Source organism: Panthera onca, chromosome A1 (assembly GCF_046562875.1).
Source record: "Panthera onca isolate mPanOnc1 chromosome A1, mPanOnc1 haplotype 2, whole genome shotgun sequence".
In the NCBI taxonomy this organism is placed as follows: domain Eukaryota; kingdom Metazoa; phylum Chordata; class Mammalia; order Carnivora; family Felidae; genus Panthera; species Panthera onca.
This window is the reverse complement of record NC_138339.1, coordinates 125279937-125297836: the sequence shown is the minus strand read 5'-3', so window position 1 is coordinate 125297836 and position 17900 is coordinate 125279937. Positions and strand designations below refer to the sequence as shown.

The window sequence follows — 17900 nt, the reverse complement described above, 5'->3', positions numbered from 1 at the left end:
CAATATCCCTGCTCCCCTTCTTTCTCCCAGGTGCAACTCTCGAGTTTTTTGGAACAGCAATGTGCCCAGTTAAAAGCATTCACCTCCTCTGACTCCCTTGCAGCTGAGGGCACTGAAAGGAATCTAAGTGGTACTCTACTAGGGATTTCTGGAAAGCTCTTTCTTTCCTGTGACAGGCACCACCCCTTTTGCCTTCTTCTTTTTCTTCTCAAGCCTTTTTGCAGAAGTGGTAATACCTGTGGAGCATCCATCTTGCAACATGTTAAGGGTGGAAGAGCAAAAAGACAGAAAGACCTAGGATCCTGACAGAATCATGGAACTGCTGTGCCAGCCCTGGATCGCTTACCTCTGGACTCAGGGTTATGTGAGCAAAATAAGCCACCCTTTGGTTAAGCCACTGGTGTCGTGTGGAGCAAAACACAATCTTAAGTGATAGAGTCCAAGCTCTGATTCTGGGAATCTGAATCTCTTTCTAGCCTCTTTCTCTGTCTGTAGAATGGGAATGTTAAGAGGAATAATCACTACCATTAATAAATTACCCACTCTGTATGTTATACATGCACCAGCCATTGCACTGAGAAAGGGCCCATTGTATACAATAGGTAGAAACCTACTGTACAAAAAACAGTGCCTGCCTTGGCCACCTCACTGGGCTTTTTTGAGAATCAAAAATTCCTTGAAATTCCTTAGGAACATAAACAGTTACACATGTGCTACTAAATCCCACATTCTGTGGAGTCAGTGGGATCAAAGCCAGGAAGATTATGTACTCCTAGAGCCAGAAGTAAACTGGGGACACATGCCCTCAACCCCACGCAGGGGGAGGGAGGAGGGAGGAAACAAAAGGGACTTAAACACAGTTGTGCCAAATAGAAAGCAGCCAAGGAGCTGCAGGTAGACCAAGCCCCTTCTGCGCTGGTTTGCATAGGGGCCTCCTTCAGAAGGTGAACCCCAGGGATACCCCCAGACCAGACAAGACCCTGGGACAGAGGGCCCAGCTCTCTTCTTGTGTCTTTCCTCCCTCCACTTGCACTCCTAGCTCGTAGTGACCTGCGTGCTGTCAGGATGTCCTCAGTGCAGTCACTGCAGGAGACGGGGTCTCTTATTCAAGAAGCTGTTCTGCTAGGCGCAGGCTCCCTGGGGCCTCGAGTGTCTGCCTTCCATGTTTTTGGGCTTTGCCAAGTAATCTTCTCCACAAGCTCACAAAAGTGATGTCAGCATCCGTATTTTACCGTTGGAGGCACTGATGCTGAGAGGTAGACACTGGCTCGAGGCCACAGCATCACCTTTCCGGAGGCTGCATGTGAATCCGTGTCTCCTCTAACGCTTCTGGTCTGAACCACTAGGCTGACTTGTCTTCTGCCGATTTAAGAAATGGTTCCCTCTCACTCCATCTCCCTCTGGGTCTGTGTGTCTGGATTTCGGTATGAGTGGCATCTCTGGCTGTGTGCGTGCACGTGTGCGTGTGCATGGGCACATACAGGCATCTTTCTCATGATGTTTCTCTTCCTGTCTCTTTGTGTGTCTCATTCTCTTCTTGCTCGGTGGGAATCTCACACCCCTTTCCCAAGTGTCTATGAGTCTGTTCCCCGTTCTCTCTGGGTGCCCATGTTTCTCTCTCTTCCCCCACCCCAGCTCCCATTGGCACCCCATACTCTACCTGCTGTTTGCCACCATTTGAGTACTCCTCACATGCCTTTCTTCTTCTCCTGTGACTATTTCCCGAGTGCTGAGACAGGCACTGGAGATGCAGACAAAGTCTAGCCCACCGTGTCCTCTGGGGGCTAAAAATCCACTTCTCCAAATTTGGGGAGGGATCTGGCCAAGAGGCCGCCACTTGTCCCTTGGGTCTCTCTAGCTTCGAGATGAGCCTGACCCCTCTGAGCTGTCCATCAGTCACCTGGAACTGGGCAGAACCACTCACATGCTGAAGGATCCTGCAACTGTACAGTTTGTTAACCAGAGGGGAGCCCAGGTCCCTGAGGAGGTGGATTTAAGAACTGCAGCCAAGGCAAGCCTCTAGGCCCACTTACTAACAGGCTCACCTCCCATACGGTGAAGCCCAGCTCAGCTGGTTCTTTTACTCCAGACTGGACTCCTGGTGACCACAGTTACTCAAGAGGAGGAGCTGGAAAAGGGGCAAGCCAGAGCAGCCGACAGAAAATGTCCAGCCTCCAAAAGGCAACGCCACCTCCCTCAGAGGTTGTCACGGGGATTAAAGATCAAGTTCTAAAGCATTTAGCAGAGTGTCTGGTGTAAAATAAGTACATCATCAGATGTGGCTACTGCTACTATCATCACACTAACAAATATGATTATTTACCATTAATAGAAAACGGGGACATCGTTGGTCCAACTGGCCAGAAAAGTTGGGCTTTGGTATTCTTCTCGAGCCATGTTTGCACTTCACAAGGACACCTAGGTGCTCCTTAGCACCTCCTCTTCCCCTCATTACCTCCTCAAGGCTGTAGCAACAGAGGACTAAGGACACGACCTCAGACAGCAACCAGTAACCTTGCTCCATCCCTCTGTACCACTGCTACCTCATGCAAGTTACCTAACCACTCTGCATTTCATATTTTCATTGGTGAAATAAAGACAATATAGTAACTCAGAAGACCATGAGGAGGATTAAATGCATTGAGAGAAGCCAAGCACTAAGAAAAGTGCCTGACACATAACAAATACTCAATAAATAAATTTTGTTATTTCATATATGTTGATATTTTATAAACATTCAAAAGTTGTACACATTTAATAAAATATAACTAACATTTGTATACTTGATAATCAAAACATAACACCTGTAAAATCTCCAGGTCTTATAACAAACTTTAAAAAATCGATGTTTATTTGTAGCCAAATCTCTGTTTCCTCTTTCCTGTGCCTGAGACCAGCCCACCCACATGACATATCACTGGACAGTTGCCCACACCACCCAACACCTACTGAAGGGAGTGGCTTCTCTGGGCCTCACTGAAGAAGGGCTTCATCTGAAGATACATGGGAATAAGTCTGTCCTTTTCATGTCTGAGATACAGTGGACAGCCCGGACTATAGAAATTAAATACTGAGAAAAGTTTTCACAGTTCAGATTTTATTAAAATTAAAGTCACATAGAATATGGGAAACTAGAACTTGATTCCTGTTAAAATAATACATTTGAGTAACAGTTTCTTCAGCTATCACTGTAACTGATGGAGCACATGATGAGCATTCTTTTACAAGGTATATGGTCTCTAACATCCTAGCAGAGAATACCAAAGCAAGGACCTTATGGATGCAATGTGTTAACAGGCTGTCAGTCATCAAGTCTGCCTGCCTATGGACAACCACATGGACAGAGCACCCACACAGACATACACATTCAGTGTCTTGAGTCTTCTTTCGAAGTATTTCCTACGTCATATACAAATTAAACAAGAAGTCCAACAAGGGTCCTTTATTGCCACCATAAAGGGGGGGAAATAATTTTCAATCTCAAGCAGAGGCAAGAACATAGTACTAGGGCAATTTGTTTCTTCAAATGCCACAGTCACATGCATTCCTGCCTGGGTTGATGCCACACCCACACGTCACTCAGCCCCATGACAAAGGCTGTGCAGGGGCTACGAGGTTGTGATTATCCACTATGGAAGAAGTCTCTTCCATTCCCAAATGTCCAAAGTGCTGCTGGCTCACCTGCTTGGTCACACAGCACACACAGCACAGCTAAACATGAGGGGCTTAGGACTCTAAATAGTGCAAACACTTAAAAAAAAAAAAAATAATACATTCCAACCTCCTTGCTTCTCCAGGCAAACAAAGCCTTAAAAACTCTAGCTTAGAATACGAGTTTGCTCAACCTCCCAACCTGATCCAACAAGGTGCAAATGGGGAGCATGGAGGCAATTCAAATGGCACCTGTCCCGATAATAATAAAAATAAAGATTTTTTTAATGAGGCTAATGGCAGATAAATACACAAAGTAGAGCCTGGGAGTACAGACACAGCTCAAGAAACAAGTTTTAGGTGTAGTGTGAGCATCTGTAAAGCATACGCTAAACACATTCTTAAAGATCATGAAGAGTGACCCCTCATTTAAAGTTCACAGACAAGGTACTTCCAAAAGGGACACCATCCAGCAACAAAGGCCTTTAGCTGGTAGAAGCTTCAGAAGAACGAGGAGATCGAAAAGAATGAGGACTGGATTGCTGGACCTAGGAAACCCTTGGGAGTATGTACTGGAGGGCAGGGCTTTCTCTGGAGCTTCTCCATGCCACAGTGCGCCCAGCTTAGTGCCAGGCAGTGACAGCCACCAGGAGATGGGCCAACCAGCCTCACCCCTGCAGAGAGAGCCGACTCCAAAAAAGTGGACAGGCAATCTAGATGGCTAATTGCCAAGTCAGGCTAAACTAGTCCCTAAGCAATTCAAGAAACACTAGTGACTGAGTTTTCTGGCACTCTCCCTTGAATATGGTCTGAGAAAGAGGACTCAAAGTCAAAGAGACTCGTCTCTGGAGAACTACTGAAAAATCAGTTTTTGGAGAGTGGGAAACAAAGGGAAAATAGCTACAGCCATGAACTATGATAGTGAATGACTAATGGAACAGAACATTTCATCATCATGGATAATAAAAATCAATTCAAATATCCTAAAAAATTATCTTATAAAAATATCTACATTAAAATTTTAGCCTGAAAGCTTTAGCTTCAATTTTATAAAAAGGCAATCTTTGAAAGGATCTGGCTCAGGAATATACAAACATTACACAACAGATATCAAAGTAAGAGAGCTCAAAAAGCATGCTGGGGGATATTGCAACTGGTTTGTCATGAAAGAGAATTAAGTATTCTTATTGCATAGCAGAAAATGAGGTCACTGTCATTTGCATAATACTGCAACTTTTTAGAAAGAAAGATGCCATTAGGTACTTAGGAGAAAGAACTTTGGAATTCAGAGTCTGACTTCCGTGTTGTCCAAATCAGTATCCAAGTGGCGTCTAAGCTGCTTCTAACCTTGGGCTGCAATTCCATTTCATTACTGTGATCAGCTTTCAGATTTACCAGCGGCAAAGTTGCATTCACAAGCAGTTGGCAGCTACCCCGATGAGGGGGTGAAGGGTTCGCCTACCACATGGCCAGCACAGACTTGAAAACAAGTTTGTTGTGTCCACTAGAGAAAGAATCGTACCTGGTGATAAAGAGACAGCAGGTTTTAAATGGCATCTGTGGGCAGCCAGAGCAGACTGGCTTTTTGGTGGTGACATACCAGTGTTCTAGTCCCCGTGAGAAAGGACACGCGAGGATGAAATGAACATGGCCTCAGCGGTACTACCAGCAGGGGGCAGTGCTTCCGGAAAGGGAGATGGGAGGTGGAACCAATAGCAAAACTCCGAAAGCAGAAAACAGGGCTGGCTAGCTCTCAGGGAAGATGAAAAACATAATGTCCCCCACAAAAGCATGGAAGTCCAGCTCCTGGGTGTTGGGAAATGGGTGGGAAGTGCACCTTTAATCTGAAGTCGGGAGCTGTATGAATAGCACATGTCGGACCCCAACCCCCAACCTCATCCCCACCGCACACCAAAACAAAGTCCCAAACCTTCCTCTGACAGAAAGGAAGAACAATTGCAACAAACGCTCATTCCATCAGCTTCCAAGCCAGAGCCAGGCAGGGCTCTGAAACCAGCCATCTCCAGGGCCAGCTGAGAACACAGCACCCAACTGAAGGCATGCTTTGATTCCTTTAGAGACATTTCCTCCAGGCCAACAAAGCTACTGGTAGTTTAGCCTCTTCCCAAAGCCGCTAAAAATTCTGGATGCCTTGGTGCTGCTCTCCAAATGTCTCACTGAAATAACATCCGCTCAACATCGGAAGACATTTCTTCTTCAGGGAAGTTGAGTGTTTAGTGCACAAAAAATATACAGTAAATACACAAAGCAGCCAACCAGCTAGGGAGGCTAGTGGCTTTCTAACTGCAGGGGTGAGCTGGGGGGAAGCCAGTCTCCTGCAGTATCTGCTTGGAAGTAGCCCAGGTATATCAGAAGTCTAACATCAGGTTTCAGAAAGCCCTTTGGCTCCTGTAAGTGGGCCCCAAATCAGGGAGGGTTAAACTCCAGCCCCCACGGTGTGACACAACTCTCCAGACACAAGGCCTTCCCTCCTGATGCCACAAATTCCAACATAAACGACTTGCTCCTTTAGGAAAGGCTTGCTTGCTTGCTTGCTTGCTTTCTTTTTCTTTCTTTCTTTTCTTTTTTCTTTCCTTCCTTCCTTTCTTTTTCTTTTCTTTTTCTTTCTTTCAATGAAAATGATTCCATATGCCCTTAAATATCTGCCCCCTCCAGATGCTTGAAGTCCTGCCATTAATTTTTACCTGTGAAATATCAAAGCTCTTATCAAGCTCCTCTTTTAAAATGTAAATATCCCTGAGAGAGATCACTCATCCAGGGCATTTACCACCAACCCCTCCCTCTCAGGAAAAACAAGGAGGGGAGAATTCCGAAGGATGGAGAAAGGGTACAGGCCCTGGAACAGGGGGAGAGCACAAGAAAAGGAAGATGAGGACATTGGACAGAATTGGCCAATTGACCACTGCCATCAAGTGCTGAGGGCCAGCCTCAGCTGATATATACTCCTTTGAAGTCATCCGTGTCCACCTAAATCACACATGACCCCACCCAAAGCAGGGGCAAAACTATCTTTGGGTTTGGAGGTAGGATGACCCTTTATTTATCCTCCAAACCAGAACACTTTTGAGAGTAAAATGGGATGCTGTGAATAATTAAGCCTAGAAAACCAGTATACATGGGGGTCTGTCTTATCACAGAAAAACTCAGCAATAGGATCCACTCAGACCATTTTGGGCAGGAACTACCTTACCACTTTGGTTTGTTGTTTTGTTTTTGTTTTTCATGTATATATAGATTTTTTTTTTCTCCAGTGTCACTCAGGGCTTCTCCAAAGAGCTAGTTTTCCCAGCTGAAGAGACACAAACTCTCCTTAACCTGAATCCACACATCAAAGACCAGTGGCCCAAGGATTAGGCAGTTGTCATCTGCTTCCTGGAGCAGAGCCCAGGGAGGAGCTGGGGAACCCATCTGTTCCCAGTTCTAGCACAAAGAGGGCATGGTACAGATTCAAGAATGCCCAGCTCTTTTGCAGACAGTGCCAGTAGTCAAGGCCAGTGTGTGGGCATGGTCAGGGCAATGCCCCTCTCACCAGTTGCTTCTGGACATTTCTGGCCTCCAGAAGACAGCAGCTTTACTCATCTCAGGGTTCCCATGGGGCAAATCCAGAAGAGAGGTTTCTGTGATTTGATTTTTAGCATAGAAGGATCAGTAGTAAAGAAATCCAGTAGATTGTCACACATCCCCCAACTTAGTGAAACACCATGGTCTACACACATACACACACACGCACATATACACACACTTCAGGTTCTCAGGTATTCCCATAGAAACACACATAAAAAGCCCAAAGGTGCTGGAGCTGTCAGGAACCCACTGCTCAGGGAGGAGGCAGGTCACCAGCCTTCACGCTGGACGCACTTTGCCACATCGCCACATGGGAGGAGGGCACTTCAGGCTCCACCGCAGACTCTCACAGCAAGTGGCCCCCCAGCATCATGGTGCTGCCGTTGTCAGTCACAGGCAGCACCCCTCCCCTCCCACACCTCCTGGCAGTGGGAGTTGGGGTCACAAGGGTTTGTGAATCACAGCAACACCTAAGATGAAGAGGAGAGAGAGTTAGCAACTTAGCTTCTCCAAAGTTATTCAGAGTCCCAAGGAGTTCATGAGTCCAAGCCATCCCAAGGGCCCCAGGCAAGGGAAAGGGGCATGTTTGTATCCAAACACGGAAGGGCCTGTGGACTCAGGCTGCCGGCCAGTGGCTGGCACTTTCCCACTCTCATGGCCAACTCCCAGCAAGATACTTGAACCCACAAGCACAGTCCTTCAACACCACAGGTTAGTGGTCTCCCACCCCCAGCCCCTGCATCATCACATGTACACAGTTTCTATGATAACAACTCCTTTCCCGATCCCAGGACTCAGCTGACCAACACTCAGCACCTTCACCAGACCCCCAGAGGCGGCTCCACAGATCTACATCTGTATCACTTTAAGAGAAGTGACAGTGATTCGTGCCTACTTTTAGGAGACACTGAATATGAAGTGAAAAGAACACTGGACTGACTTCATGGAAGTAAGATAAACCGAATTCCACTTGTAGCTCTGCCACCACTCAAGCTGCACTCCGGCCTCAGGCAAGTCCATTTACCTCTTTAGGCTCAGCTCCCATACTATTTAAGGTCACCCAACTGAAAGACCCCTCTAAGGCTAAATTCTACTTGGAAAAACACTCCAGGGGCGCCTCAAAGCAGGGCTCAGTCAGTTAAGCTTCCAACTCTTGATTTCGGCTCAGGTCATGATCTCACAGTTCTTGGGATCAAGTGTCACATCAGGTTCTGTTGCTGACAGCTTGGAGCCTGCGTGGGATTCTCTCTCTCTGCCCGTCCCCCACTCTCACACGTGATCTCTCTCAAAATAAATAAATAAACTTAAAAAGAAAAAAAACCAGACATGTCTGTGTGTGTTAACGGTTTTAGCCAAATTGAACCATCCTCCACAGCTAACTTTGTGAATCCACAGATGACCCTAGAATCTCTGTAACGTGGCAGATACCGTCGCTTGATTCATCCAACTTCCCTTCTCCATGCTGTCCTCTATTGCAGAGAATAGCACCGTATGCACTCAGCTTCCCAGACTCCCTTGCAGCAGGAAGTGCCATGTGACCCAGTCCCGGCCAAGACCATTGTCAATGCACATCTGCCAGTGCTCAGCTGTGCCTGTGTCCCTTGTCCCACCTCAGAGAATGCTTACATAGGGCCCAAGGCAGCAGCAGCAACTACTGGTATAGCTGGCAAAAGAGAAAAGGGAGGAGAAACCTGGTTCTCCAATGACAGTCTGAGCCCCTTGGCCAGCCCTAGACTTCTTTCTGCCTAAGACAAATAACACACCTTCCTTATTTAAGCAAGAACCTGTCAGTTTTTCTGGTATCTGCAACTGAACAAAATCCTAATTTACAGGTAAGGTCTACTGGTACAGTGTAACTAGAGCCTCACTTTAACATATTCCCATGGCTATAAAATCTGGTGGCAGATGAGATTGAGAGAACAATGCTAAAAGAAATGCCAGGATACCCATGTGGTGAGATTGTGCTAAGATATCCATTGCATATGAATTCTGGATAAAGGTGCAGGCAGAAAAGCTCTGAGGTGGGCAACAGCAGAGTCTCCAGACCCAGATGGGCTGCCTGACCCTGAGAACATCTCACATGCACCTCAGGAATCTCTTTCATAAGGCAGCGTTTTTTTTTTAAAAAAGTAGTTTCCTATATTGCTTTTTTATATAAACTTCTTTTGATTATAAAAGTAAAATATTCTCATTATGGGAAATTTGGAAAATGCAAAAGAACACAAGGAAAAGAAATTTTCTAATCCCTTCATACAAAGAGAATCACTATTTAAAAAATTTTCTTTATGTTTTTTGGACTATTTCCTGGCTTCTAAAAATAATCCTGATCATTTACCAAGGGGATGCTACGTGCCAGGGAAGGCACAGCACTAAGTGTTCCATGTATTACCGCACACAAGTTGTAAGAGATGTGGTACGATTTTATTCTCATTTTACAAATGAGAATACAAGAGGTTCACTCAGACCGATTACCCACCCCAGAGTCTCCAGGGCAAGTAGCAGAACTGGAACTCAAATTCAGATCTGATTCCAATATCCATTTTTTTAGGTGGTAGCTCTTCAAACGTCCGTGACCCCAGGACTACCTGAGTGAGCTCAAGTGGTACATACCTTGTGCATTCTCCCTTTTTAACCTAACAGCCTGTCACAAACATGTTCTTATGACATTAAGAACACTTCCACTGTAAAAATATTCCACAGTTTAACTACTTCCCTGATGGCAGACACTAAGTAGCTCTCTGCCCTCTGCTATCATAAATAATACTCCAAACAATAACTATCCATAAATCTCTGCATTTCAGACCATTTCTTTAGATTCTTTAAAAAAATGGATTCACTCAGTCAATGGACTTTAACACAAACTGCACGTTTGCTTGTATCCTTCTCACCTGCTTCTAGAGTGGACAGACAATAAAGGAGTGGACATGAAATATTCAGCACATATATGAAATTCTAAACACTTATACCTAAACCTTCCCCTCTCATTAAGGCTCAATAAGAGCCAAGGGAGGGTCCCTCACTGGCCTCACTGCCTCGTACTCGAAAATGCCCTGGTCTTGCCACTACAGCTTTGAAAAGAAAATGAAAGTACTGGTTTTAATAATTAATCTTGAGAAAAGAATCACTCACTCTAAGACCAAAATACCTCTAGCATCTTTTATATTTAGTTGAGAAAAATCCTACACGAGGAAAAAAATAAATTAAGTTTGCTGCAATTGAGGACCTGTCTTGACAAAATGTGATAGGAGCCCCTTTAAGCCTGCATGGTACAATCTTCCTCTGCACAGAAATCCAAACAAGACAGAGTGATTGACCTTCTAATATAAAAAGGGAATAAGAATGCTGTTGGAGTCGTGGGGTAGACTAAAGGAGATAGTGGTTGTAGAATACGTAGGGTAATGCCTGGCATGTTTGTCTGTGCTCAGTAAATAACTGTTAGCCCTAACTATTCCACTTCCTGGAAGACGAGATACAAGGAGCAGGGCTACATGCCCCTGCCATCAGCAGCACGCACTGTGGTCCGACCTCCCAGGCCTCACCAAACCCATCACACACTCCCCAGGAATGAGCCTCTACATTGGCTTCATTCCTATTCCTCCATCCAGCCTCATGCCCAGAATAGTTTCTACCCCTCAGCTGGGGTAGTACAAAGGACACGGGCTCAGGAGTCAGACTGGAGTCTGAATTCTGACTTTGCCATTTTTTTTTTAAAACCATGTGGTCTTGGGCAGGTTCCTTAAGACTCTCCAAACCTCAATTTCATCATCTATAAAATGGAAAGATACAGTCCCATTCATCCAGAAGGTTCTTGAAAAGATGACAGCAAATGTACACGCTGTACCAAACACATTGCCCTGTGGCACAGGGAGGGAGCACCTGGCAAAGGGCAGCGAGCTGTATGATGGGAGCCCCCCCCCAAAGTTTAATCATGCCCCATTTCCTACAGGAAGTTGTCACCTGTCGTGTCCTAAAATATGTACAGCAGAGCACATTCCATTTAGAAGTTATGTGGACATCACCTTGTATGTCCTATTTCATGTAGACAGACCTCATCTTTCCAATTAAACTTGTGTAAGGCATGAACTGTATCTTACTCTATCTAGGAGCCCAGAAATGGCAATGAAATTCTAAAACCTCTTATGACAAATCAGAGTAGTTGGAAGCGGCTCCCTGGAACACAGGTGTCAAAGAGAATTCTGGGGCTACCTTCAGGTTCGCTGGGGGAAAACAGTGCTAATTATGGGTATGTGTCATGGGCACAGAATGGAAGAGTGGTAGGTGACATGTGACAATTATCTGCCCTCTCTGGAGAAGGCACTTAGTCCCAAGTTCAGCAAACTCACCTCCACCCCCACCCCACACCCTCTGCGCAGGGGTGGGGTGAGGTGAGGGTGGAGTCGGAGTGAAGCGCACTGACCTGCGTAGCTCCGCCCCGTGCTCATGTTGGTTGGCAGCAGCGTCCATTTGTCGGTGACAGGGTTGTAGTACTCCACCGAAGCCAAATTGCAGGATCCATCATCCCCTCCAACCACATACAGGAGCCCATTCACTGCACACACCCCTGTGAACCAGAGGCCAGAGGAGACATTACGGCAGGAGTCACCAGTGATGGGAATGGATGGGAGACAGATCTGGATGGCCCTGGAGGTGCTCCTCCTCCCCTTCAAGGTAGCTCCAGGAGCTAGTTCTTCGGTCTCATTGTGCTCAACTGAAGGACATGCTGACAACAGCCACTGGGCTCCGAGGATCCCCCTTTCTAAAAAGGGGGAATCACTGCTACATGTCCCATGGACAGTTCCTGGCCCCTGACCCTATCATTACTTAGAGCTTACCAGGATGGGCCCCTCTCTACTGGAGCATTGCCTACTGGTGCATGCAGACCTCTCATGCCCAGACTAAGGGAACCTCACCCACAGTACTACTGCTCTGCTTCTAAGTTTTCCCTGATAAATGCTGTTAGATCCCTCTTGTGTGGCTATGGTTACATCTGTGATGCCTTTGCACTACTTAAGTCTAAATCCACACAAAGCTCCCAGGGACCAGGCATCCCTCCGACTCTGATCTCACTGAGGGCTGGTTTGAGGGCAAGGTCTCATGCAGCAGGGACTCAAGGGTAGGAAACTGTTATTTTGTTCATCAAGAGCTCAGTCAGTTAAGTGTCCAACTTCGGCTCAGGTCATAATCTCGCAGTTTGGGAGTTCGAGCCCATTGTCAGGCTCTACGCTGAAAGCTTGGAGCCTGGAGTCTGCTTCGGATTCTTTTGTCTCCCTCTCTCTCTGCCCCTCCCCTGCTCATGCTCTGTATCTCTCTCTCTCAAAAATAAATATTTAAAAAAATTTGTTTTAATTAAGAGGCCACAGTCCAACATACATGTCTTTTTTCAAAATGAGACTAAGGGGTTGGTGATGTTCAAAAAGTTGTAATTATAAGTATTGATGAAGATATATCTCAAACACTGGTGAGAAGATAAAATGTACCACTTTCCCGGATGGTGGTGAAAGCACGTATGCTCACTCAGGCTCAAAAATTTTACTTCTAGACTTTTATTCTAAAGAAATAATTTTAGATGTGTGCACTGATTAGCCAAAGGACCATTTGTAATAACAAAAGTGTTACTGATAGAAAAGATGGAAATAAATGTCCAACAGTAGATTAGTTATTCAAATTATGATATAGCCATTTAAAATATCATGTAAATATACTTCATGTTATAATAAGTTATTCATGGAAGATTTTAAAGTGGATTGGAAAAGGAGGTTATAAAATAGCATCACAGTGTGATTCCACTTTTGCTATTAAAAAACAGAAATATCTGTATGTAAATGTGTACATATACACACATCTATTTTTGGACTCAAGACACACTAGCTGTGTTAGGTAATCCCTCGAGTGTCTATAATCTCTCGCTCATGTGGTTTAAGGCCAAGTGCCAAGTTACATCATGGCGGGCTTAGGCAATGGGCAAATTAATAACTCTCCTCTGTTTACACTTTCAACATGTGAGCTACAAATGAATTTAGCAAACTGGTAACTTGATATAAAGGAAATAAATCTGCCAGAAAGTCACCTAGTTGTCTTTCCAGCCTGGGAAGCTAAGCTAAGTCAACACTTTCATAGAGTAAAGAGGATAAAGTAAGATATAATGACAAAGGACCCAAGCCAGAAGACAAAGTTGTCAAAGGAAATAGTTTAATAGGGATGTCAGGCTCCCGGAATAAAAATCTAAACCCTCTAAGATAAATCATTCCCACAGGAAAGAAAAGGGGAAGGGACAGAGAGACAGAAGCACAAAGCAAGGAAAATGGGAAGTGTTCCCACCAAAGAATGAATAAGGGGACTGGTTACCCCTAAAAGGAAGGAGATGGGTTTCAGGTGGGAAGTGAGGGGTTCTCAGAACCAGGTAGTGGCAAAGAAAAGACAGAAGCAAGCATCATTGCCTGACCATGTCCACACAGCCTTGTGCTTAGCTACCCAACAGAGCCATTGGACAGGGGGCTTTGACGGTAATTGGAGGGCTTTTCTGGGTCTGTGTCCATGTGTGCACAAAGTCATCACCCTTTGTTGGAAGAGAAAGAACCCCCTGCGTCTACATAGGGGACCCTGTGGCTAGCTTTTGTGGTCCCTGGCTCTCCCCTCTCCCAGCCCAGAGCCTAGCTGGCAAAGGGATACTCCTGTGTGAGGTACAAGCTTGGGCCCAGGTTCTGGGAGTCTCTCCCTTCTGCTTTTCTTTTGGAGTTAGTGTTCACTCCCAAACCCCGCAAGGACAGAAGGAAAGAGCGGTCATATTACCTGCGTTGCGCCTGCACATGTTCATGTCCGCCACCTGCTTCCAGGTGTTTGTTCCAGGATCGTAAACTTCAACACTTTTCCTCACCAGGGGCCCGTCATGCCCGCCTGTGGCATACAGCTGTCCACTGAGGACCCCGACCCCTGAAAGGCAGAGTACAGTGTCCCAGCCTCAAGCTGGCTACCGCGACCAGAAACCAGGAGGCCTGGCGTCCAGTCCTGGGCAACCGTCACCAGCAGGGTGACATGAGGAGTCCTGCTCTGTTCCCCTTGACCTCAGTGTCCTCATCCGTAGAACAAATATGACACCCCGCCTGCCTCCTACAACTGTCAATCTGAGAATTCCCTAAATACAAAGCAAAAATGACCCTGTATCTATTTAGAGAAACATAAATATACATATGTAACATGTATGTGACCATGTATGTATAAAATGGGGAGAGAGGGTTCCTATGCAAAGAAATAAAGTAAAAAAAAAAAAAAAAAGACTGAAAGAAATCCTCCAAAACATTAGAAGATGTTATCTCCAGACGGTAAAATTACATTTGTCCTCCTGTTGTCTGTGTTGCCAAGTCTTCCTACTCGTATTCCTCAGCCTTCAATTATACGAGTTGAGTAAGAGGAGTTAAACCTGGCAACTAGCCGCGTAGCAGGTGCACTGCCATCATTACTGCGCAGACCTCCTTGCATGCCCCAAAGCAGAACCCATCCTTTCTGCCACACATTCTCCTCTTAGCTTGTAGAGGGACATTACATCACTCCCGATGTTGATAGGCCCGAGCTTGCTTCTAGCATGGCATCATGTACAGGATTCAGTGTCATCTTTTAAAATCCTTCAGTGCAGGTCACAGAAGGAAGGGGAGTGGAAACAGCAACAGACCTGGTGTCCGGGACACATAGGTCTGGACGTGTGTCTCTAACTTGCTGCCGGGTGAAACTTCCCCTTTCCAGGCCTCAGTTCTCCCATTTGCAAAGCAACATGGCACACGGGCTACCTCGCTCCACGACAGGCTGCATCACAATCAGGTGGAGAGATTTTGAAAATAATAGATTCCCAGAGCCTCCCTCCCAGAGACACTGGCTGGGACTCAGAAAAGGTACCTCAGGTGATTGGGATATGCAGCCACGTGTCAGACCCAAAGACTCAATTTCTAAGATATAAACTTCACATGGACAAGGACTCTATACTATTCAGACTATTTCCCTGTGCCTGATGGTACTAGGTCCTTGTTTGAATGCCAAAATATGTAAAATCCCATCTAGCAATTATGCTGGTTGTGCTGGTGGTTCCTCACAGTTGCCCTAAACTAACAGCAGATGGTGGTGTTGTATCAACAATGGCTATCCAACGGACTTGGGTATAATGAAATTCAGTGTGTTCCAAAGCAGCCTCATCTGCCCCTCTCCCAGAACTAGTAGAGCCTGGGTTCCAGTCATGGCCTCTTTACCCTCCTCCCACCATCTGTGAGCACTGCTCACACACTATTGAAAAAGAAAGCAGCATTCCAGGTCCTCAGGGTCTCCCCTGCCCTTCTGCAGCCTCTTCCACAAATGTTCACACTGATGTCTCCTGGACCTACAGCCACCATGGCTCCCATCACTTCAAAGGGCCAGAAGTAGCCAGAGGCCAGAGTCTGGTTCTTCAGCCACCAAAGAACACCCACCATGCAGGTTCTCAACTCCAGAGGTGAGGCTTCCCCTAATCTTAGGGATGTGAAGCGTATAACAAAAGCTGACCTGGGAGCCTGAGGCCAGGGCTCTGACAGTAACTTGAGTCAAGAGTCCACCTCTGGGAGAGGGAGCATTCCCTAAACTGAGGTCACCCAGTGCCACAGGCAGTAGAGTTGCCACCATCGAGGGCCAGAGCAGCCTCAGTGAACTCCACACAGTAACAAGGCCTGGGCAGCCTGGCACAGACAGAGCAGTTTGCCTCCAGAGGCAGATCTATGGCAGATGGGGCCGGTCTGTGCTAGGGGCTCCACACGGGGCTGCCCCTCCACACTTGCTGCTTGAGATGCTCCTAGAAGCAGCCCCATGTCTCGGTGCCGTTCCACTCCTCCTCAGCTGTCCCTACGTCCTTGAGCTTTGAACTTGCTCTCACGCTTAAAGTCACAGAAGATTCCTAGGAAGTACAAACAAGACTCTACCAAGATTCTCTAAACCAAAATTACTAAAAGAGCTCTAGGAAGGGAGAGGAACCATGATATGTGTGCATTGAACTTGCCCCTGGGGAACATCTACTGCAGCCCACTCATTTCACATCTGAGGAATCAGAAGCCAGAAAGGGGGAAGGGACTTGCTCAAAGTCACATGGCAAGTTCTAGCAGACTCAACACTAAAGCATAGGCCTCCTGACTTCCAGGCATTTGCTCCATGTTCAAGGAGGGCCAACTGGTCAGAATCAGCAAACACAATCTCACTAAAAGTAGTATTCCACATACAAATGCTTCTTAAATGGGACCATACACCTTTTTGTTTTCTAACTAGTGAGCACACAAAAGTTTTTGAATAATATTAAAATAGCATTAAGGAATGCTGAGCAAGTAGTCATGTGTTTGGAACTGTAAAGTGAGAACACAATTCAGTCTTAAAAATACAATAAAGAAAACAAATGCACACACAAAAAAGACCTTGAGGACATTATGCTAAGTAAAAGAAGACAGAGAAACACAAATAACATATGATGTCCACTTATATGTAGAGTCTTAAAAAAAAAAATCAAAGCCCACAATACAGAGAACAGATTGATAGTTGCCAGGGGGAGGGCCAAACGGGTGAAAGGAGTAGAAATCCTGACTCTACCAGTTATACGACCTTGAGCAAATTACTCACCCCTGGTCAACTTTCTGTTAAGTGGAATTTATGTTGTGTCTACCTTTTAGGGGCAGTGGTGAGGACTAAATAAATTGAAGGTGCTTATTAGGACAGCACCTGGCATGCAGCAAGCCTTCACTTTTCAGGGATGCAGTTACTTCCACAGAGATGGAAGGGATGATGCTGAAGAGAATATTCCCTGCGAGAGGTTAACATGTAAGTGCTTGTGTCGAGCTGGAAAGGTGCCAGTGGGAATACAGACGTTAAAAGCAAAGAATGGGAAGGTGAAGTAAGGAAGAATGTTCAACTGTTGGTCTCCGGACCCACCTGGGAGTGGATCAGACATAGCCTGCGCCCTGAGGCTCCTCGTACCTGCGCCACTGCGGCGGGTGCTCATGTCTGCCACATAGGTCCATTCATTGGTTGCTGGGTTGTACTGCTCCACAGTACTCAGGCACTGGCGGGAAGCCCCATCATAACCCCCGACAGCATACAGCTTCCCTGGAACAGACAAAGTGGTTGAGGGTGGTGGCAGGGACAGTGGCACAGAACTGGAGCTTGGCTGAAACTCCATCGTTAACCCACTGGGGCACCTTCATCGCCATGAGAGTTCAGGGCCCCTTTCCTCCAGAGGGACCACAAACCAGACTATGCATTCTTCACAATTATGCCTTCTACTTCCTCTTAAGCCATGAGGCTCCTTAATGCAGTTCAGAGCATCTTTCTAAATAAGCACCCTAAATACCCAATGCAAAGCTATGGCCTGGCACCACTGTGGCTCAGCATATTCTTGCTAGTGAACTATATTAGATCTTCTCCAGAATAAGGCACCCAAGAAATAAAAAGCTAGTGGGGCCCAGCTACAGGCAGGCAGATTGACTTTTGGCTAAGGGCTTACACAGCAGACAAAACAAATATGAGAAGATATTCTTCAGTGAGAACCCAGACCGTGACTTTACCATACTTCGTGTGCTCCATCCACAATCCCAGCAAATGGAACATGTGGACGCAGCACAGTGTGTGCACTCTGGGCTGGGGTGGCTGGAATTCATCGATAGGCTCCC

The 17900-nt window shown here is 46.1% G+C and overlaps 1 protein-coding gene across 5 annotated transcripts in view; it reads right to left on the bottom strand.

Moving 5' to 3' along the window:
- Positions 1-3076: 3076 nt before the first annotated feature.
- Positions 3077-17900, bottom strand: part of KLHL3 (kelch like family member 3) — a 279419-nt gene continuing 264595 nt past the window's right edge. For all 5 annotated transcript variants that reach the window (XM_060636063.3, XM_060636062.3, XM_078450777.2 and 2 more), the window contains 4 exons: positions 17209-17337; positions 14026-14166; positions 11654-11797; positions 3077-7706 (listed from right to left, as the gene is read on the bottom strand). In XM_060636063.3, coding sequence (XP_060492046.1) covers positions 7678-7706; positions 11654-11797; positions 14026-14166; positions 17209-17337 — 443 coding nt within the window. In that variant the 3' untranslated portion in view covers positions 3077-7677. The remainder of the gene's footprint in view (positions 7707-11653; positions 11798-14025; positions 14167-17208; positions 17338-17900) is intronic.